We start from the raw sequence: 19,818 nt of genomic DNA, 5'->3' as shown, positions 1-19,818 counted from the left end.
CCAGAAACCCTAAAATAATTCTTGCTGTTACTACGGATGTTTTACTCGCGGTCTTTTTTTGCTCCGTAGTAATGATTGTGCCTAGGTCAAAAAACGAATGGGAACTTGGGAACCTCTCGTATAAACAAAGAGAATGACTTGGGGTGTATTTTTTTTTTAACTTGCACAAAAAAAGGCTTCTTGAAAATACAATTGCGACTTAGGTTTAACGGCAAGGGAACTCCTAGAATTAAAAGGTCAAAAAGAGAGTTTGTATAAAACTAACCTACTTCTACTTTAGTTTGACGCCAACCGCCGGTGCTCCCTCTGGTCCGCAAAGGTCGTTATGCCACAGCAACACTGGCTCCGAAGTGCGACGAACACACCCGAGCGCGATCTTCACAAAGTGTAAGAAAGTGCACCGCAACGAACGCCGCGACGACGACAGCGCCCGGCCGGGTGTGGCAATGCGCCTAATTAAACACTTTATTTTGTAATTAAAACAACCAAATTAATAACAATTTAAAAGAAGGGTTCATGTAAGGGTAATTATGTCTAATTGTCTTATAAGCATATGTTGTGTAATTTGTTTCTAAGTCCAAAACTGGTCGGGTCGGTTTTCCCGCGTTCCACGCGTTTAGGCGCGAGGCCGCCGGGCGGTCTCGCGCGCAGTCTTGAACTCGGGCTCCCAGGGGTCGGACGCTCCGCGAACGTCGGGCCAGCACTTCTAGTTTTCTCTTCAACATTTCAGCAATAGTGTAAGTTTCTACAAACCTTCATTTAGCTCGGCGCCGACCCCACTTAAGTCGCACGATACTTCGTGCGACACTTAACTTAATATTTAATTCCCGTTAGGGATTTTGTTTTAACGTAATACGTAAGGCCATGTCCAGTTTAAGGACCGCGTAATATTGGCACGCAGTTTTAGGCTCCAGTAGCCAATTAATTGTTATCATCGAGAATCTTGTGAAAGATTGAATAACTTTCATATTGTAACTTTCTTCATGCTTTAGTGTAATTGGTAACGTGTGTTTTAAGTGACTATCTTGCCACGCATTGAGACTTTACGCGTACGTCGCTCACTGACGTGATTGCATAACTTTTCGAGTCTTTAGTTTTGTCGCAGGCTAGACTGCAAACCACCCTAATCACAGGGACTCCGCTATTCGTTAACTTTGCTGTATAATTTGTTGCATCCGCAACTCCGTGACTGTATGTCAAATCTTACTCAGAGACACGTAGCCACAGCTTCAACCCGTCGATCCACTTTGCAATCTATCCTGGTCGCGCATATTATTCGCCGGCGTTTACGTGTGTCACAGCGGTACGACAACGGACGCGGCCAGTAAAAGGACCATCCAGTGTATCGACGTTGAATAAAGTGCAGTGTTCTGATAATCTGTTCATTAATTATTTTCAAGGCGTCCTGGGTGGCCTAAACAGCCCGGGTAATTTCTGAACGTAATTTCCAAACTCCGAGACGCACTCCTGCCTGCAGCCACGAGGCCGAACCCCCGTTAAAAACCCTGAGATATTTCACATTATTAATAATAAATTTAAAAGCTAAAGACAGGCAGCGGGAGTGGCGTCAAGTTGAATGCGAGTAAAATAGTAACACATAAACATAATAAATAAAGCTAAACATAATAAAATATACAAAAAATTAAAATCAATTATAGCCAAAACTAAAACTAAAGACAAAGTAATAGCTGAAACTGTTCGTTGTGTTGTGCAAAATACACTAGAATGCACTGATGTTAGAGGCGATGTTCCACAATTGCCTCAAAGAATATTGAGAGCAATAAATTTGCCCGTCAAGTCAGTTATATATTTCTCTAGACCTTCTTTGGTCATCCTGTTTACCAGCTTTCTCCTTCTCAGAAATCAAGATAAAGTCCAAGGATAAAGTCCTATCCTCTCTCATTTTTTTTTTGTTTCCTTTTCAAATCCCTCCAAAAGAAACCTTTTAAGAGGCCGTGTCAGTAAATGTTTATTTCCAATATTCTGCTCTAGAAGTTCTCTCTTTTAACAGTGAGATTTAGTGGCTTTTTCAACCGAAGGAACTGTAGCCGCAGCGCGTGATAAAGCTACTATACCCTTATCACAGGATTAGTGGGAAGGTTGACAGCTCGAGTTTACTCGACGAAAAATGTATCTGGTTCCTCGACAATCTGAGAGGATGACAATCTGACCGGCGGCTCACTAGGAAATTGCGGATGCAGGGATTCAGAATCAAGAAACCTCACTTATACAACTATGGTATGAGTCGAATCTAAAAATTTTAATACTTTAAACGTATCGGAATACAATTAATCTTCAAACATGTGGTAATTATTCTTTATATGGATGTAATAGTCCGTGATAAATAATGTTAGTTGACATTAAAAAGTATACGAAATTCATCATGTAACGTTTTAAAAGGATAATAACATAAATGCATATGCTTAGATATTGCATATGCATCACACACAATCTAAATACAATCTCACTTAAGTCAGACTACCTAATTTTTTACAATGCACCATCATACAGTTTAACAGAGGTAGGTGAACCTCTTATCGATGTTGTTTCAAAGAATTTAAATTTACAAATATTATACTATTTATCTTAATACGATATGTAGCCTACCTTTATGAATACGAACTTACAAAAAAATTATTGAATTTATCACATTACACTTTAACATTACACAAGACTAAAACACTAACAAAACTTAATTTTATACATTGCTGTAGCATATTAGAAGACGAAATAACTCACAAGACTAACATTAAGAGGGCTGCATTACAAATTTACTTTACAGAGAAGAAAATATCCTTTCAAGATATTTCATTACCTCATTCATTACATAATACTGCCGTTGATGTGATCGTAGATATAAAGTATTTAAAAAATATATTCCATTATGTTTATGTAAATATTTTGAAAACGTTATTGCTTAAAGATGCTCATTATTTAAATAATAACGAATCTTTTACTTTTATGTACTGAACAAACAAAATACTTATAAGTTAATAAGAATAAGCTTAGTTGAGTAACATCTTCAATTTGTATTGAATTCAATGTACATATCGAAAATCATGTACAATGAATGCAACAGATTGAATTCAATAAATATTTGATCTTGTGAAACAGCCATAATATTGATGTAGATTAGGGACCGGAAAAATTCGCGGTTTCGACGGCCTTCAGGATAGACTGCACATTCCCCTGTACACTCGGGCAAATAACGGCAGTTCATTTGCTGCTGACTTGTTAGTCGTCTCAGCTTGTTTGTCTGTGATTCGATCCTTCTTTGGTTGGTGTTTTATAATTGGTTGAGATTCGTCCAGATGAACAGTAAGCCAATAGCAAAATCATCTAAAAGGTATATGTATTTGACTTCTAGCCTATCGCCGAATGAATCCGCGAATTTTTCCGGTCTCTATTAATTATAGATGCTCACATGCATCGTGAGAGTCCGTATAAAGCCTATTACAATTCTATAAGTATACATTAAAATGCTTTTAAAATATACATGTGTAATATAATTAAAACTTGTTTAAGTAAGATCATCACAAAAAAAATGAAAATCCTTCAACAGTAAGTGATGTTTTATAAGATTTTAACAAAACACACTTACAATAAGAGAATACTAATCATACCACATAATTCAACACAAAATATACATTCCAGTAGGCGCTACGTAAAAACAACTTCTATTTTTATGCTGATAACTCTGCATTGTTTTATATATATCATTATTTCTAACTTTTAATATTCTCTACACATTAACTGAAATTACTTATTTACAGAGTCTTAGCTAATGTTGGTCTGTACCACATACAGTTCGTACGATATCTCTACGCAAAACACATACAGTTCATTATTAGTAATATCAATTATATTTCATGAACATAATGAAATTAGTATAGGCCCTAGGTTGTTCACTGTTAATTGAGTACTTCTGAAGTATTTTCATTGTGAGTTAACATACATACCAAATGCCATTCTTCCAGTAAAGTTACAAAGAAGACAACAAGATAATATAAATATGTATGTAGTACCATATTTTAAACCCCTATTAAATGAATAATAACTCAATCTCTATTCTGGACTATTAAGTAATAATTTTTATTAATATTATTTATAACTTAAATAAAATGACAACTAACAAATTAGTAAAAAAATATAATTACGTGCGATATAGTGTGACATTTGTACTTGGACGGCAAACGAATATAATAAAATGTCTATGACAATGTTAACTTTACTCATTATTATGGAAAGAAACAAAATGGGCAGATAAGCATATTCTACGCTGACATTTAAAAATGCTCAATTTAAAATGAACATTCCAAGAAAATTTATTTTATATCACCACAAAAAATCAAACTGCGGCGTCATTTTCCCGATGACAAACAAAAAAGTTGTATGGTCGCGAATAATACATTCGTATGGCGTCACATCAGCGGAATATTCCCTTGGCATAAATGTGTGAATTCTGTGGCACTAATGGAGAAGTAAACCTTCGCTCGAACACAAAAACAAATGAACGAACAGCTTTTTTTTTTTTTTTTGATAAGATGTGTAATCGGAGACCCCTGGGGTGGTTGAAGAGTGTCAGGTCGGTCGCCAGACCAGATAGTAAAAGCTCAAGGGCTGAGGATAGAAAAGGCATATCTCCAAATTATTAAGTATAAATGTTGTCATGTAATAGTTAAAGACTTGATTACACCCAGGTTTATAAACCCATCATGATCATGATGACACTGATCGGAAGGTAATATGCAATACATTTCAATGGCGTTTTCAGTTTTTGCTAAATAATTATAAATATAAGCAAAATTTCAATGTATCTGGACAAATCAAAATATTGATAATATTATTTTCATCACAGAAATAATATATGATATGATAAATAAATTTGAAAAAAGCGGTTATGTTAAATGTATTGTATACTTTCAGTAGGCAAAATTTCCGGCCCCTACCTCTTAAAGACTTTGAGAAAAACTGCCTTTTAAAATAACATTGATATAGATAGGAGCGCAAATTTGTGACACGGCCTCTTAAAACGTTCATTTTTGTAGTCCTTTATGGTAAATGTTTTAAAATTTAAGAAACTTTTAAAAGACTTTTAAAATTATAAGAAAACTAGCATTAATTTTTATTAAAATTCAAAATAAACTCCTTAATTTGAATATTTCAGAGGAAAGATTTCGTGGAGAAATTGTGACTTTTAGAACTTTCTCTACCAAATTGAACGGAATAGAGGAGTGGAAGTGTGTAATCAAAAGTCTCATATCTATGGTATGGTATTAAAATTGATCATTTATAAAGTTATGTAGATTTACTGTTTTCTTTAAAAGACTTCAGTTTTTGAAAAAAATAATATATGCTGAAATGTGGTTTTTTTACTTAATGAGTTGGATAGCACTTATCGTCCAGATATGTTTCATTACAATATCCGTTGGTAAGACATTTTAGGTTATGATATTTATTATTATTTTTTTACTGTCATCTGTAAGGGTCTTAATTGTGTGGTAATTTAGAAATTTTATTTGGTAATTTTGTATGGGTTGTCAATTTGTTTGGAATGGATAACATGCTACACATTTTGTTCAGGTGGGATGTCATATTTCGATACCGGAATTTGGTGAAACCGGTACTGGATTTCCGGTACGGTTGATATCTAACCTAAATAAAATAATTTAAAGTCAGAGTGATTTTTTAACACTACAGTACATCTCCTACATCATTCGTATATTCACCCAGAAAAGAGTGTTCCAAAATTCTCACTTGTTTCTATTAAATTAGCATATATAGGTATCATTGACTAGACTGCAGTGACGTGACCTTCGCCATGTAGTGCTTTATTAGCGTAGATGAGACTGTTTTACACGAGAGATTGGCCGATCACCTGTGCTTTGTCCAGTGAAGTAAATTTATATTGTCTTTAATAGCGTAGTTGAGACTATTTTCAAGTATAAATATAAACGATACTGTTTTTGCTGTTCTACTGATTACTTAATATTAGCTGCAACATGCCGCTTGTGGTTCTCCAGAGATCCTTAGGAGTACAGCATAGCTGAGGTTGTTTTTGAGAATACGGGGATGTTTGTCAGTATATTACAGCCGGGGCTAAGAAGGTTGTCCACCTTAATAGATATTCCACCCTAATATGCACAGATAAGAGTCATGGTGGTTAGTGATCAGATCACCCCCGTCCGACCGAGGCAGTCCGGTTTTAAATTTCAATGGGGTCAAATGAGAAACGTGGCAGACGTTGCTATGAGTCTGTGGGTTTTCTTGAGATACTCCCATTGCCTCTGCCCATTCATTCCATCGGTGCTTCATTCTTATCATTCCTTATCATCTGTAATTGACTATTATGTTGACGAGACTTTACAGTGCCTGCCACATTCGCACAGTCGCGTCAGCCTGATCTGTTGGAGCTGAGGGTGCAGATGTGGATATGGCATTTGATTGGTTGTTCACATGGCCTATGACATCAGGTGCTGATAGTACAGTCACATACTTGTGCTAGAATATCGACTGCAGTCGAGGAATGCCTCGTGATTGAGGTACATTAGTTGGATACCATACAGTGGAAACAGTGAGATGTTTGATTAACGTGTGTGACGGGAAGAGCAAAAACAACAAAATGGTGTCCAAGAAAAATGTCTAAAACATAAAGTTAAAACATTGTAAAGAAATAATTATTTTTGTGCAAATTTACCTTGGAAGTCCAAGTTTCCCAGTTGAACATGTATGTATACTTTACTGGCGAACTTCCAAGGTCAAAAAGTTCACACTGATTCATCTGCATCTGACATTGTGAACCATATCCGTTAATGAGATGGATGATATCAGAAACAAACTGTAAATTCGCACAAAAATAATTATTTATTAACAATGTTTTAATTTTATGTTTTCATCATATTTCTGGGATACCATTTTGTTGTACGCTCTTTAAATGATTCATGCAATGGGAAATTTTGATTTAATGCAGTTTTTTTGACATGCACAGTTTTGCACTGTTTGTCATGGAAAAATTCTGAAAATCAAAAAAAAAAAATATGGAGATAAAAAATACACAGAAAACAAGATTGAATCAGCCGATGTCTGACAAACTTGTTTATTTTCATCGTTAGTTCCGTTTGTCAATGTCAGCCCTAAAAAATAGTTATTTTCATATAAATATCTGTACATAAGTGTAGTGATTTTTCCTTTTCTTTCAGCGGCTGGCCTGTATTATGTAGCAGAATTAGTGGAAGAATATACTGTTGCAACAAAGAAAGTGATATGGTGGATGATTATGGTAAGATTATGCTTAAAATTATGTCTTAATTCCAACTGTATTGTAAAACTGCGTCCGTAACACTAACATTTTCCAATAAAATAGGTACTAAAAAAATAATATTTAGTCTTTGCGTATACAGTACATACTATCATCATGTAAAAAATTTGTTCTTTGCATTCTGAAGGACTTTGGTTTTCAATCCGTGTCCTCTGCCCGATCCATCCATGCATCCATTCATTCGTTCAGCCATATTTCAGCCACTCATCCATTCATTCTGTAAATAATTATTTCAGTCTTTCATTCTGTAACTTATTCAGCTATTCATTTAACCATTTGGTCATTCATTACAGCCATTCATTCAATCAGCCATTTATCCATCTTTTGGTTTTCCATGGTTCCTTGGAAACACTCCATACAAGTGCTAACATGGTTCATTACGGTAGACCATGACTTATTCCTTTCCCAAATTTTGTTATTTGTAATGACTCTTGATGTCAACAAGATGTAAAATTAAATTAGATAATAAAATAAAAATCCACAGAGAGAAATTTATTGAAATATATATTCCTGCACCCACTGGAATATTTTGAAGGGGGAAAATTTAAAAATTTGATTAGTTTTATATTTTTTTATGATATTTTGTTTGATTAATATTGAGACAATTTTTTTTTATTAGTAAAAACTTTGCTAAAAATTACATTTTGCATAAATTTACTAGAATAGCACAAGTAGTAAGTCATTTAAATAATGTGTGCTGTTAAGTGTGTGTCTCATTTCAGGTCATTATTTTATATTTACATTCCACACGGTTAAACTTGCGGACTTTGAGTGGTTGAAGTTTCACAAAATATACACACACACACACATCACATTTTTTTTCTTCATAATTAGCTGGAAAATTTGCAGTTTTTAATATTTTTGTGCAGCATGGATAACTGGAACTTTTTAGGTTTGAAGTCAATTTTACCGGCTGCCATGTGATATGGTTTAAATATTTTTTCAGAAAAGAATTATTTAATTTGAACTAGCTTTTTAATATCCTCAGAATTTTTCATAACTTCATAGGTTAAATAAAATTTATAAAAATTTTTTTTAGAAAGAAATGACATGCCGTACAGCAGCCAGCAAGCAGCATTGACTTTAAACCTCAAAATATTCCATTTTTTTTTTTCCCCACTTGGTTCTCCTTATCCATTTTTGCGCAAAAAATGTTCATAATTACACTTTGCCGGCTAACTACACAGAACGCATGCACATGCTGTACATTGTACGGAGGTTCTGCCGCTGAAAAAGGAGTCGACGTTGTAGTGAAGTGTTGAACACGCCCCCTCGCAGGTGACCCTGCTCGTCTACGCCGGCCTGGTCCTGTTTGAGGACTTCCCCGCGTGGATGCTGGCCTGCGGCGTGCTGGGCCAGGCGGCCCACCTGCTCATCCTCAACACCTTCCCCTACTTCAAGCTGTCGTCGCCGGCGTTCGCGCTGTCCGTGCTGCTGCTGCTGCTCAACCACTACCTGGCCTTCCAGTTCTTCTCCTCCGTCCTGTACTCCTTCTCCGAGGTGGGTTTCCCTGCTCCGTGTTGCAACATGAACAACACGAGAGCACACGAGGTTAGATGCTTACACGTCACTAGCGACAAATTAAAGACTTGCTCACATTTTTTTTTTTTAAAAAAATGTGTGTGGCTTTTAAGGCTCATCTGTAATTAACTCATGCCCGAGGAGGTCCTGGTCAGGCCCTTAAGGGAAAGTGTTGAACTTCAACAAAGTTGTAGTATTGTGGTTATCAGTTGTTCTGTTTTTTTTTATATACTTATATATACTGACGGTGTGTAAAATTTTAAAGCTTTAATGATAATTGAAACTGAGGTTTTGAGGTCTTTGCTCTCAAAACAGCATTAGTTTGTTATCTCTTTTATTTTACTTATGCAAATGTCGATGGGTTTGCCTGCAAGTATAGGAATTCACCAATATTGTAAGCTGCACCCTATTTAAAAATATCTGAAACTCAATAAATATTTGGGTTTAAAATAGAATACTCTCTGCAAATGTAAGGTGCCATTGATTGCAAGATGCGTCCGATTTTCTAACCTAAATAAGAGGTGTGTCTTAGAATGAAGTTAATTCTGTATTATCTAGAACAATTCAAGACAAGGTGTAGTTCGCTACAGCACTTGTCTACATGTAAACATTGTCATCTTAAACACTGACAATGGATGATGGGGATCAGTCAGCTGTGTTTTTTTAAAATATTTTTCTGTTTAAATGTACTGTTTTTTTTTTTCCTTCTTTCTTGTACCAAGTTGTTATTACAATTTCATTTTGGTTTCTTTCAGGTCCTGGCTTACTTTACACTGTGCTTGTGGCTTGTGCCATTTGCGTTATTTGTATCACTTTCTGCCAACGAAAATATTTTGCCAACCGTAGCAGAGAGGAGACATTTACTAGGTGAGTGGCTGCATTCCAGATACGTACGTGCAAGTGTTCTTTTTTTTAGTAGCCTTTTTCTGGGTGCACATGTACTTGAAAGTGAGGGAAAAACAAGGTAAAGTCAGGGAAGGTGGACTTGGTCAGGGAAAGTCAGGGAATTTACCAAAATCCTGAAAGAGTCGTGGAAATACTTCTGTGATAGTAATTTGAGAGGAAAATAATAAATATAATTCTGTAGTCTGCCATTACCCTGTGTCTCACAACCCGCTATACTGTGTCATGAGGCGCGTCCCTACACACTACCAGGGTTTACTTCTCTCCGTAGCTTGTCAAAGCGGCACAAAGATATGGGTGCATACCACCCCTGACTTTTCATTCTTAAACAATATAAACAATCAGCAAGGAAAAATTATGTTCCAAATTTTTAAGTTGAGATTAGGTGATTGCAGCCATAAATAAAAAGAAAAGCATAAAATCATTTTTTTCCCCAAAAAAATTCATTTTGCCAAATAACTACAGTTGCTGTACACTAGCAGTGAGCTTATATTATACCTTAGCTCAATACCGAAAATGATTTATGAAAAATTATTTTCCTTACGCGTTACATGCGTACCCAATTCCCCACATATGATTATTTTTTAAACTGACAAAAAACAAATACTGTACCAATGACACAAAATATGAATAATTATACTATTGTTGCGGAAACAAACAGCTTGATAAAAAATACAATATATATAAAGGAGGCAGATTATTTCATACCGCTCAGGCTTGCAGCTAAAGCAACAGACGAGAGACTTGATCACAAAAGTTTTCAACTTATACAGGCCCTTTAATAAGAAGTAGCGGACCATACAGCAAATATGCAAGAATTATTATAAGTAGATAAAGTATTAAAAAATTAATAAATTGAATGCAAAATAATGCATTTAATTAAAATTATTTGCAAGTTTATTTCTTGTATGTTGTGATGTATTGGCAATATTGATTTAATTTTAGTTTTTGAAAAAAAAAATATATATTTTTTAAATTTTATTCTATACTTTTCTGTTTCACCAATGTATTTCCTGCCTTTTATTACATAATTGATTTGTAGGAATAAATCTCTGAAAGTATACATAATCTTTATGAAAATACACAAGGAAAAGACTTGCGAAACCATGGTTGGATAATCACAGATATATATTTTATTACAAACTGAGAAATCTATTAAAAAAAAAAATTTTTTTTTACCATGGACATACAGTATGAGGTACGAACGTGCGCGCACGCAATGCTATGGAAACCCGTTCGAGTTAGTTTGTGCGCGTGTCAGCCGTGTTCTTCCTTCTGCGTCGTGCACGCGGCAGGGAGCAGTATAGTTCCAAACTGGTTACCCCAACAAGCACGTGATGCTGTGGATAGGCATACTGACATCAATCATTGATAATTTATTTCAGTCACAAGGGTATCTCGTCTTCATTGTCGTTATCTTCCTCGCCATGCACGCACAATCTGCCTCCCCTCCGCCCCGCTGACCGAGCGGTGGACTCTGGAGATACTCCACCGAGCTGCAGCACAACATGGGTGGAAAACTACTAATGTTTTCAGAAACACCGGAAATCTCAGAATTTGAAGCTATGACTATAGATTATTAGGGGCAGGCATTTTTCGCGAAAAGATCTGGACACCTATTAGACTGCAACAAGGTATACCCGCGCCAACATTTTTCTTCCTTGTGATTGGCGGCCATCTGTAAGAGAAGTCGATGCCTTATCTGACCGGGCCACTCAGGACGCGTTTGCTTTTGCACTGACTCACTGTGATTGGTGTTGTAAAAATCGATGTGTACCTGGGATAAACTCTCCCAATCACGAAACACAGACGATGATACAGCGTTTTGACTTTCATCTAGTCTCGAAATATTTTCGTGAAATCTGCATGCCCCTATAGATTATTAATACATCAATTTCTTCAGAGAAAATTTACCATGTTTCCGATAGTTTTACATTCTCTCTTTCATTCTCCCAAACAGCACAAAATTGACCCCAATTTGGACATTTGATGGTTTTTTATTTTATATTTTGATACATAAATTAAAAATTTAAAGCTATACGCACAATTGATGTTTCTTTTCATGGGAGAATAACTTTCAGATTCGTTGTGTCTATAAATTATGTGCTAGCGTGTTCCAAAAAAAATAGTGTTCACTAACTTTTGATGTTACTAGTGAGGCCCCTTTAGGACTCTGAGTAGGGACATGTCTATGGATTCTTCAGATGATAGTAATTTCACTAAATAATTGTTTTCTTTTATTGCAGATGACAATGATGTAGTGACCAACTATTTCTCCCAAAAAGGGAAGAAATATGGACTCCTAACGTTTTTCAACTATGCGAAGGATTCTATTCTTCCGCAGAGAAATAAAAAAGTGTTCTGAGGTGGGTAGCACTCCTACCCTGTTACAATTGCGCTTGTGTTCACACTAATTTTAAGTCAGTGCTTTAATCTTTTTGAACAGAGTTGGTTTAATACATCACCTTGACAATACGGTATTACAAATTTTGAAACATATCCATGACTGTCTCAGAACTTTGTTTTTGTTAATTAGTGTTATGTTATTGATTTGTTTATATGTATTGAAATGTAAATAGCTTCAGTCTTATTTATTTTTGTATAAGATATTTTTAGCGATAGTTCCCTAAATGTTGTGTATGATTAGTATGTAATTCTACATAATACATGTGAGAACTTTCTATTTGGGAAGAAAGTCAAAAATGTGTGGGTGTCTACCAGGTTACAAAAATAAGAAAGTCACAGAGAAGTCCCTAAATAAACAGCAATTGCTGAAATTCATGATTTTTAATTTTCGGCAGCTATTTGCTAACTTGTGTTTTGTTTTTCGAAGACTCACTTCAGTTTATGATCAGTTGCACATTAAATATAAATATGGTCGGAGAGTGACCACTTCATCATGTAGAATTTTTTCTGAAAAGCTTGTTTGCTTTCCAATGCAAAAATACTTTTTTTGCTAATAGTAAAAAAATTTCATGTTAGGTTTATTTTGCTTATTATATTTAAAAATTACAGTGTGACACACTGAAATGTCCTGAAAGTTTCCTGAAAATTACGTTTATCCAGACTTTGTAGGTGTGGTGTATAACACCTTGCTCATTGTCTTTAAAAAAAAATTAAAATGTGGGATAGATTTGAATGTAATTTTAAAAAATCATATTTGTTTTACATACTACTATGTTTGAAAACCTGTGATAAAATTTTTTACACATAAGAAATGCATTTGTCATTGTTGCATGTGTTCTGGTTTTGAAGTGCAATGTTACCTTCTTTTTTTTAAAATTATTTGTTGTGTAAAGATGATGTCATTATGTGCAATTTAAAAAATTTTCAAGTTCTTCAAAGATTCTTTTGGTAAACTGTTTCTTCCACTACTTTTACTGTATTTTAGATAGTAGACTGTTGGTGTCTACTAAGAGTCACACTATTTTACTTACTGTAAAGACTTTGCGGGATTTGAACAGTTTTAACATACATTTTTATATTTTTAAAGTTATTTACCAATATTATTTTGATTAAAAAATTTTGAATTTAAAGATTTTTGAGCAGACTGATTTTATTCACCCTGTTTTACTGTATGAAACTTAATGTTGCACAATCACGGTTCGTCGTTATTTAGTACCGCCAACTGTGTTTATTTGAATACTAAATGCTACTGATACTAAAACACATCTTTTTTTTTTTATTCTCAAGTTTATTTTAAAGGAAAAGTTTACCTTCAGATATAGGATACACTTCAATTTAAGTGACACAGTTGTGTCTGACAAGTGAATGATACAAATTGTTTCCAACTCTGGTTTACCTCATGTACATAGCTGCTTTGTTAGGAGAGGTTGTTCTTTGACATGGTGAATTGCATCTACATGGTACACTATCAGCATTTTATATAAATATTACAGTTTACCATGTTTGTTGCATCACATCCTGAATTATAGTCTTACTGAATAACCTGCTTTTATTTTACTTATGCAAATTTCGATGGGTTTGCCTGTAAGCATAGGAATTCACCAATATTGTAAGCTGCACCCTATTTAAAAATATCTGAAACTCAATAAATATTTGCGTTTTAGAATGGAATACTCTCTGCAAATGTAAGGTGCCATTTATTGCAAGATGCGTCCAATTTTCTAACCTAAACAAGAGGTGTGTCTTAGAAAGAAGTTAATTCTGTATTATCTAGAACTATTCAAGACAAGGTGTAGTTTGCAACAGCACTTGTCTACATGTAAACATTGTCATCTTAAACACTGAACAATTTGATGTCTGATAAAAATATACTTTCTCCTAATTTTTTTTAGGTCAAAATAATGTAAATAAATAATTCTTAAAAAAATTAATATATATGAGAGTTATGGCTTTAATTGGTTTATAAATATTTTATTTTGCCATGTGCTTTGTTGCTGGTGTTTACTAATGACTGAGAACAAATAACCATTTCAGTGTGGAGGGCTTCCTTTTTATAATGTATAAATAATTAGTGGGGAAAAAATGTTTAATGCAATATTATGCAGATTATATTTTTAATTTTACTTAATTGGGATACCCTAAATCACACATTTCAAGGAAAAGACTCAGTCATAATAGTTCAGTATGTACTTTAATGGTCAACATATTTAAGTACAAATTGTTCCCGAAACAGTATGGTTTATGACTAGTGGTCTACTAGAACACATGGGATACTTATGAACTGACAAATCTTTCCAAAACCAAGATCCACACCTGTTTATTCGATGTACTTTAGAAATACCATGGGTACATATGATGTAGACATACCTAGCAGATTGGGTGGTATATATATATATATATATATATATATATATATATATATATATATATATATATATATATATATATATATATATATATAACAACAATTTATTTCTGGCACACCTGTGTGTTGGTCTGTTTTAGTAAACATCCTCTGTTTATACCAATCAGTGGGCTACAGAGATTCTGGGATAGTTTTTCCCCAGGTCGAAGCCAAACACACGGAATCTGTTGCCAGAAGGGTGGAACCCGTATTCTTTGCAAGTGACGAACATGGCAGGTTGCCACAAGTTGGTGGGTTTTCTCGGGGTATTCCTGGCAACTCCACCCATCTGTTCCGTCAAAACTCCATTAGCATCTCGTCACCCCTATTGTCTGTAAAAAAAAAAGTTGCAAAAGTTTTGTTTTGTTTAAAAGACAGCAAAAATTTCACAATAACCAAGGGTAAAATGAATTCAAATCAGCACAAATATATAATTTTAAGTAACATTTATTTGTGGGAGCAAAATTAAATACAAGGTAACAAAAATATAATTTTATTTACAGAGCACTCTGTAAGACAATAATTTACATACACAATGCAATCATGTTTGACAAAAAAAGTGAATATCCAACTTTACACTAGTTTTTTTTTTGTGGCGGCGTTAAATGCCCACTTTGTACAACAGAGAAAAATCATAATATGCGGTAATTTGCAATGATCACATTAAAATTATTATTAGACAAAATGACAAATTTTTTTTTAGTACTAGAAACATGATATGTTTTAGCCCCAACATCTGTTTTGTCATGGATATAGTAAGCTGCCATTGTATTGTGATGGATCAATTGTGACTATCGCCTTCACTTTTTTTTTAACGGCAATCTCAAAAGAATGTATGTTTTGTGTTCCTTGGTTGTTGATTTAATTCTTTCCGCTACAAGTACATTTTATGAAACAAATACAAATAGCTTGTTTTCATTTTTCAAATGCCAAAAATAGACTGTTTTTTGAACCATGCATGCAATTTTTTCTGCTACTATTTTATTTTTATGAGACAGCAGTGAAAAAACTGAATACTTGTTGCGTGTTTAAAATTCCAATCACGGTTAATGTTTTTTTAATTATGCGTCCCATTTGAACCGGCTATTTATATCGCACAAATGACTTAACCTGTCAGTGAATGTTGGTAAAAAAACTCACAAGGTATGCAATGGTTAATATGTCGCGTGTTACCTCTCTGGCTCTTCCAGAATGGCCTTAAGCGTCAATCCTTAGTTTCCTGCCTGGGTGAGAAGGGAGTGGCCCGTTTGGGCGCCCGAATTGTCGTGAGGTGAGGGTTGCTTCCTGCTGGAGCGGGTCCCCTCCCTACGTTCAATATTTTGCGGTGCTGCCTGAATTCCTAGTGTAGTCACCTCGGTGGGGTCGGCGGGAAGGGCCTGATGAGCTCCGGTGGCGTGGTCGTCGCCCCTTTTCTTGTTGACGGGAGCGGGGGCGGATGGTAGCCTGACGGGCGCCTGGAAGAATACTGATAGAGGGGGGGAGGGTCCCTATCGTCTGCCTCCTCTCGGCCGCTGCACGATCTCTAGCCTTTTCATAGACCCAAGGGGCGGCGTCTCTCGAATCCCCCTCCACAGGGATGGGTCGAGGTCTGGAGGGGGGAAGGCAGCACCCACCAGACTGGGCCCGAGAGGGTTTCTTCCCTGTGCCTCTGTGGGAGTAAGGCATCGGCGGCAATACTCACTGGGCTCCTGGTGGTTGTCAGCGCGTCTTGCCTGGCGCGGGGAGGCGGCTGGGCAGGCGGAGGTGGGTGAGGAGGGGGTAGGCGAGGGGTGGCGGCCGGTAGGAGTGTGCGCGTGCACCCAGCTGGTTGGCATGGCAACCAAGGACGTGGCGTGGTTGCTCTGGCAACGGCGATGCGGCGGTGACAGCTGTCGCGGCCGTCAGTGGCGACGGCGCGCACACGTGTTTAGGAGGGAAAGGGCTGACGGCTCCGTGATTATAGACGTGCGCGGCACGTCGCACGTCAAATATTTGTTACTAATTGAATATGTATTATTTCAAAGATTTGGTATTCTAATCGAATACAATTGATAAACTAATTAGTAATTACTATTCAAAAATTTGAATATTGGTACAGGCCTACATATTAATTTTAAATAATAAAAAAACAATTCTTGATTAAGACATCTTAAAGCTGAATATTCACCAGCTACAATCAAGCAAACACGTGTAATGATACAAAAAATTATATAAACAGTTACATAACATTAAGGTGGATCGGACCCACGACATCTCAGTTTTCAAACATAATGCTTAAGCTAGCAGTACAGCATGTTATGTTGTTTTGTGTGGCTTGACTGGGCACTTTTCAATGTCAACTTTTGAGGGCTGGTGTAATAATTACAACAGTTATAGTAGCTGATTAAGTTTTTTTTGAACATCTCTATTGCTGGTTACACTGTACGTCATGGAGAAACCTCAATAACGGACAAAAAAAAAAACGAATATGCTAATACACAGAGAACAATCCAAAATCAGACAATTTAGAAAGTTAAATGCACAGAGAATCCTGCGGAAGGAATTAGAAGAAATATCACAGAACAGATGAACACAGTGGACCGACGAGACAGTTGCAAATAGAACAAGATCCATCTTTTCGTGCCAGACGATGGAAACGGATCGCAGTTCTACAAACGTCTCAAATGTTTTGAAGATTCGTGTGTTCGTCTGCGGTCGTCGCGTGTCGAATATCTGTTGTCCAAGGTCGGTTTTTGTCATCTATTTACTGTTTTTGTTATCATCTGTGTTATTTTTTTTAACTAATTTCTTCCACTAAAATCTCTGTGCTGTCAATGCATTTAACTTTCGAGTTCTGACGTCTGCTTCATTACAAGAATCATTCAAAGAAAGTTGTAGTTGTTGTTTCAGAAAAATAAATCAGTTGTTTTCTCCCGGCAGTTCCAAACTGCTGCCAGTTCAAAAGCTTGAAACGACACTATTTATGCTGTAAAATCTCGTTAAATAGCTTAAAATTGAAATTAAAGCAAAGTTTTGGAAAACACGAAGATGACAGGGTCTTCACAAAATTTACACAGACCAGCAAATATTTTTTCAACAATACTTTTCCTCCTGCCCACACAATTAAGCTGCACGGTTAAAAAATACTTTGTACATTTGCTTGTTGGGTTAAACTAAGCTACAGCACCTCTCTGAGTAAGGACGTTAAGACAAACAGATAGGAATAGTATAATTCTGGTTTTTTGCAGCATCTTTAAAATTGACGAAAATTACTCGACAGCTATCCACGGTCAGGATTACAGTAAAACATTTTAGATCGCAGGACAGAGAATGCTGGATTCTTGATGAATGCATTATCAAACAGCAAAGCATCAATTGAAGCAGTTGCTCATCTATCATTTCAGTGAGTAGCATATCTCAAAGATATTGAGTAGCAAAGTCCTGCCCTTTTAAGTCTCAAAAATGCAGCAGCAGTATTCTGAGCACCTCAAAAGAACATAAATTACGCATGCGTTTGGTGACAATTGATTTAAAGGCCTGTGTTAAAACCTAGGCAACACATTTATAAAATAATGCAATTCTTGCTTGATTAAATGGCCTTAGTATAATATTAATTTTTAAAATATAACAATTCTGACCATTAATAACAGGAGAATTACTGGAGATGCCCTGCTGTATGTAACAATTATTTATTTGGAAGGTCAAAACTATGTTTTCAGTTTATAGTGTTTTTTCTGACCACAGCTTTGCAGTAAGGTAAATTATCATAAATACCATTTTACATATTTTAAACAAAAAAAATTCAGTAATGGAACTCAATACATATTTTCATTGTGAATTTGCAAATAAATGTTTGTGAACATTTATTTATTGCTCGTTTCAAGACTTGTATAACATAACATAGGCCAACTCATTCAACTTTAACTGTATATTGCTTGTGTCTACTCTTGAACTGATATTTTGAAACATGACCACCACATTCACATAATACATGTAAATACATAAAATAGGATTCCACTCATTCCTTGTTTGCTCAAATCACAAATGAACTCAGCATATAATATAAGCATTAATATTTATATAGCTTTTAGTTCAACTGAAAATAGAAGAGCATCGTTAAGAACAAATTAATGGTTAACAATAATTTCATTTTTGGAGTACAAATGATTAATAACACACCACACACAGCTTACAGTTAAGCATGTGCATCTTTACAGCAATATTCTGTACACAATGTGATTTTTTTTTTACCAGGCCTAAAGTTGGTAAAATTAAATGTTTTATAGTTTATACAATTTGATATGAGTCGAGTGTCCATCTGCAGGTACTGCATATGTAAAGATGTTGGTTCAGTTCAGTGTAATGACAAGATCACTTTAAGGTTTTCTATTTTTGCAAAGAAAAGTATTTAAATTAAATGGTGTGTTATTAACCTTTTCTAAAAATTATGATTTTTCAAAAATCATAATTCAATCAAAGTTACATATATACAAACAGATTACAAAAAACTAAATTCCCATTTCTTTCGAGAAAAAAAAAAAATGTTCTAAGATCGATTTACAAAAGAATAAAACAATACTAGGTATTATGCAAAATATTTTACAAACTGATCAAAACATTGCACAGTAACTTATGGTAATATTTGTACTAAAAACTTACATATCAAAAGGGAATATCTTTAGTAAAAAGAACGCAAACGATATACAAACAGCTAATTCATCCCAGACAGGATAATAGATAAACATTTATGTGCAACTCTTTCAGTAAACAATCCAGATGCCAAATAATTGAAGAAGGAACAAAACATTTTCTTCATTCCGAAAACTTTCTTAATCCTGAACATGACGTTTGACATAATCTCATAACGCTAACTATGTTCAATAACTTGCACGTCGCCTGCCGTGCCGACTACTGAACACTAATCATGACGGTGCGTACTTGTTTGGACACATCATTCGCGCGACCTCGAAGCGCCAGGCACTTGCTATCACTGAAGCTGAGCTGGGGGGCGTGGAACCGACACGGCTGTCACTGCTGCGCAGTTTGCGCGAGTTGGCGCAACTGTTTCAACACCGTTTCCAACAGCTTCTTCTTGTCTCGCTCGCTCTTCTTCAACACAGAGAAGACCGTCTTCTTGTCTGCCTCGCGCAGCCTGCCACAAAGCAATCATCGATAAACAAAGACAGTGATGTCATTTATGCTATTCACAAAAAAAAATCTTGTTTAAGTTTGCAAACATCGAATGCATACCATTGTACTGAGTTAAAACACCTGATTTGACACGTGCTATTACGGTAGTCCCGCTAAT

The 19,818-nt window shown here is 35.5% G+C and overlaps 2 protein-coding genes across 3 annotated transcripts in view; one reads left to right on the top strand and one right to left on the bottom strand.

Moving 5' to 3' along the window:
• Positions 1-5,226: 5,226 nt before the first annotated feature.
• LOC134536166 (protein TEX261) lies at positions 5,227-13,278 on the top strand. The gene is made up of 5 exons (XM_063375798.1): positions 5,227-5,431; positions 7,200-7,279; positions 8,597-8,818; positions 9,595-9,706; positions 11,989-13,278. The coding sequence occupies exons 1-5, from the start codon at positions 5,362-5,364 to the stop codon at positions 12,105-12,107; spliced, it is 603 nt and encodes a 200-aa protein (XP_063231868.1). The 5' UTR covers positions 5,227-5,361; the 3' UTR covers positions 12,108-13,278.
• Positions 13,279-18,360: 5,082 nt separating this feature from the next.
• The window catches only part of LOC134536165 (exocyst complex component 6B), a 31,212-nt gene continuing 29,754 nt past the window's right edge, over positions 18,361-19,818 (bottom strand). For both annotated transcript variants that reach the window (XM_063375796.1, XM_063375797.1), the window contains exon 16: positions 18,361-19,662. In XM_063375796.1, coding sequence (XP_063231866.1) covers positions 19,539-19,662 — 124 coding nt within the window. In that variant the 3' untranslated portion in view covers positions 18,361-19,538. The remainder of the gene's footprint in view (positions 19,663-19,818) is intronic.

The sequence above is a fragment of the Bacillus rossius genome, chromosome 10 (assembly GCF_032445375.1).
Source record: "Bacillus rossius redtenbacheri isolate Brsri chromosome 10, Brsri_v3, whole genome shotgun sequence".
In the NCBI taxonomy this organism is placed as follows: domain Eukaryota; kingdom Metazoa; phylum Arthropoda; class Insecta; order Phasmatodea; family Bacillidae; genus Bacillus; species Bacillus rossius.
Note: the sequence above shows the minus strand (reverse complement) of the source record. Positions and strands in the feature narration are given on the sequence as shown.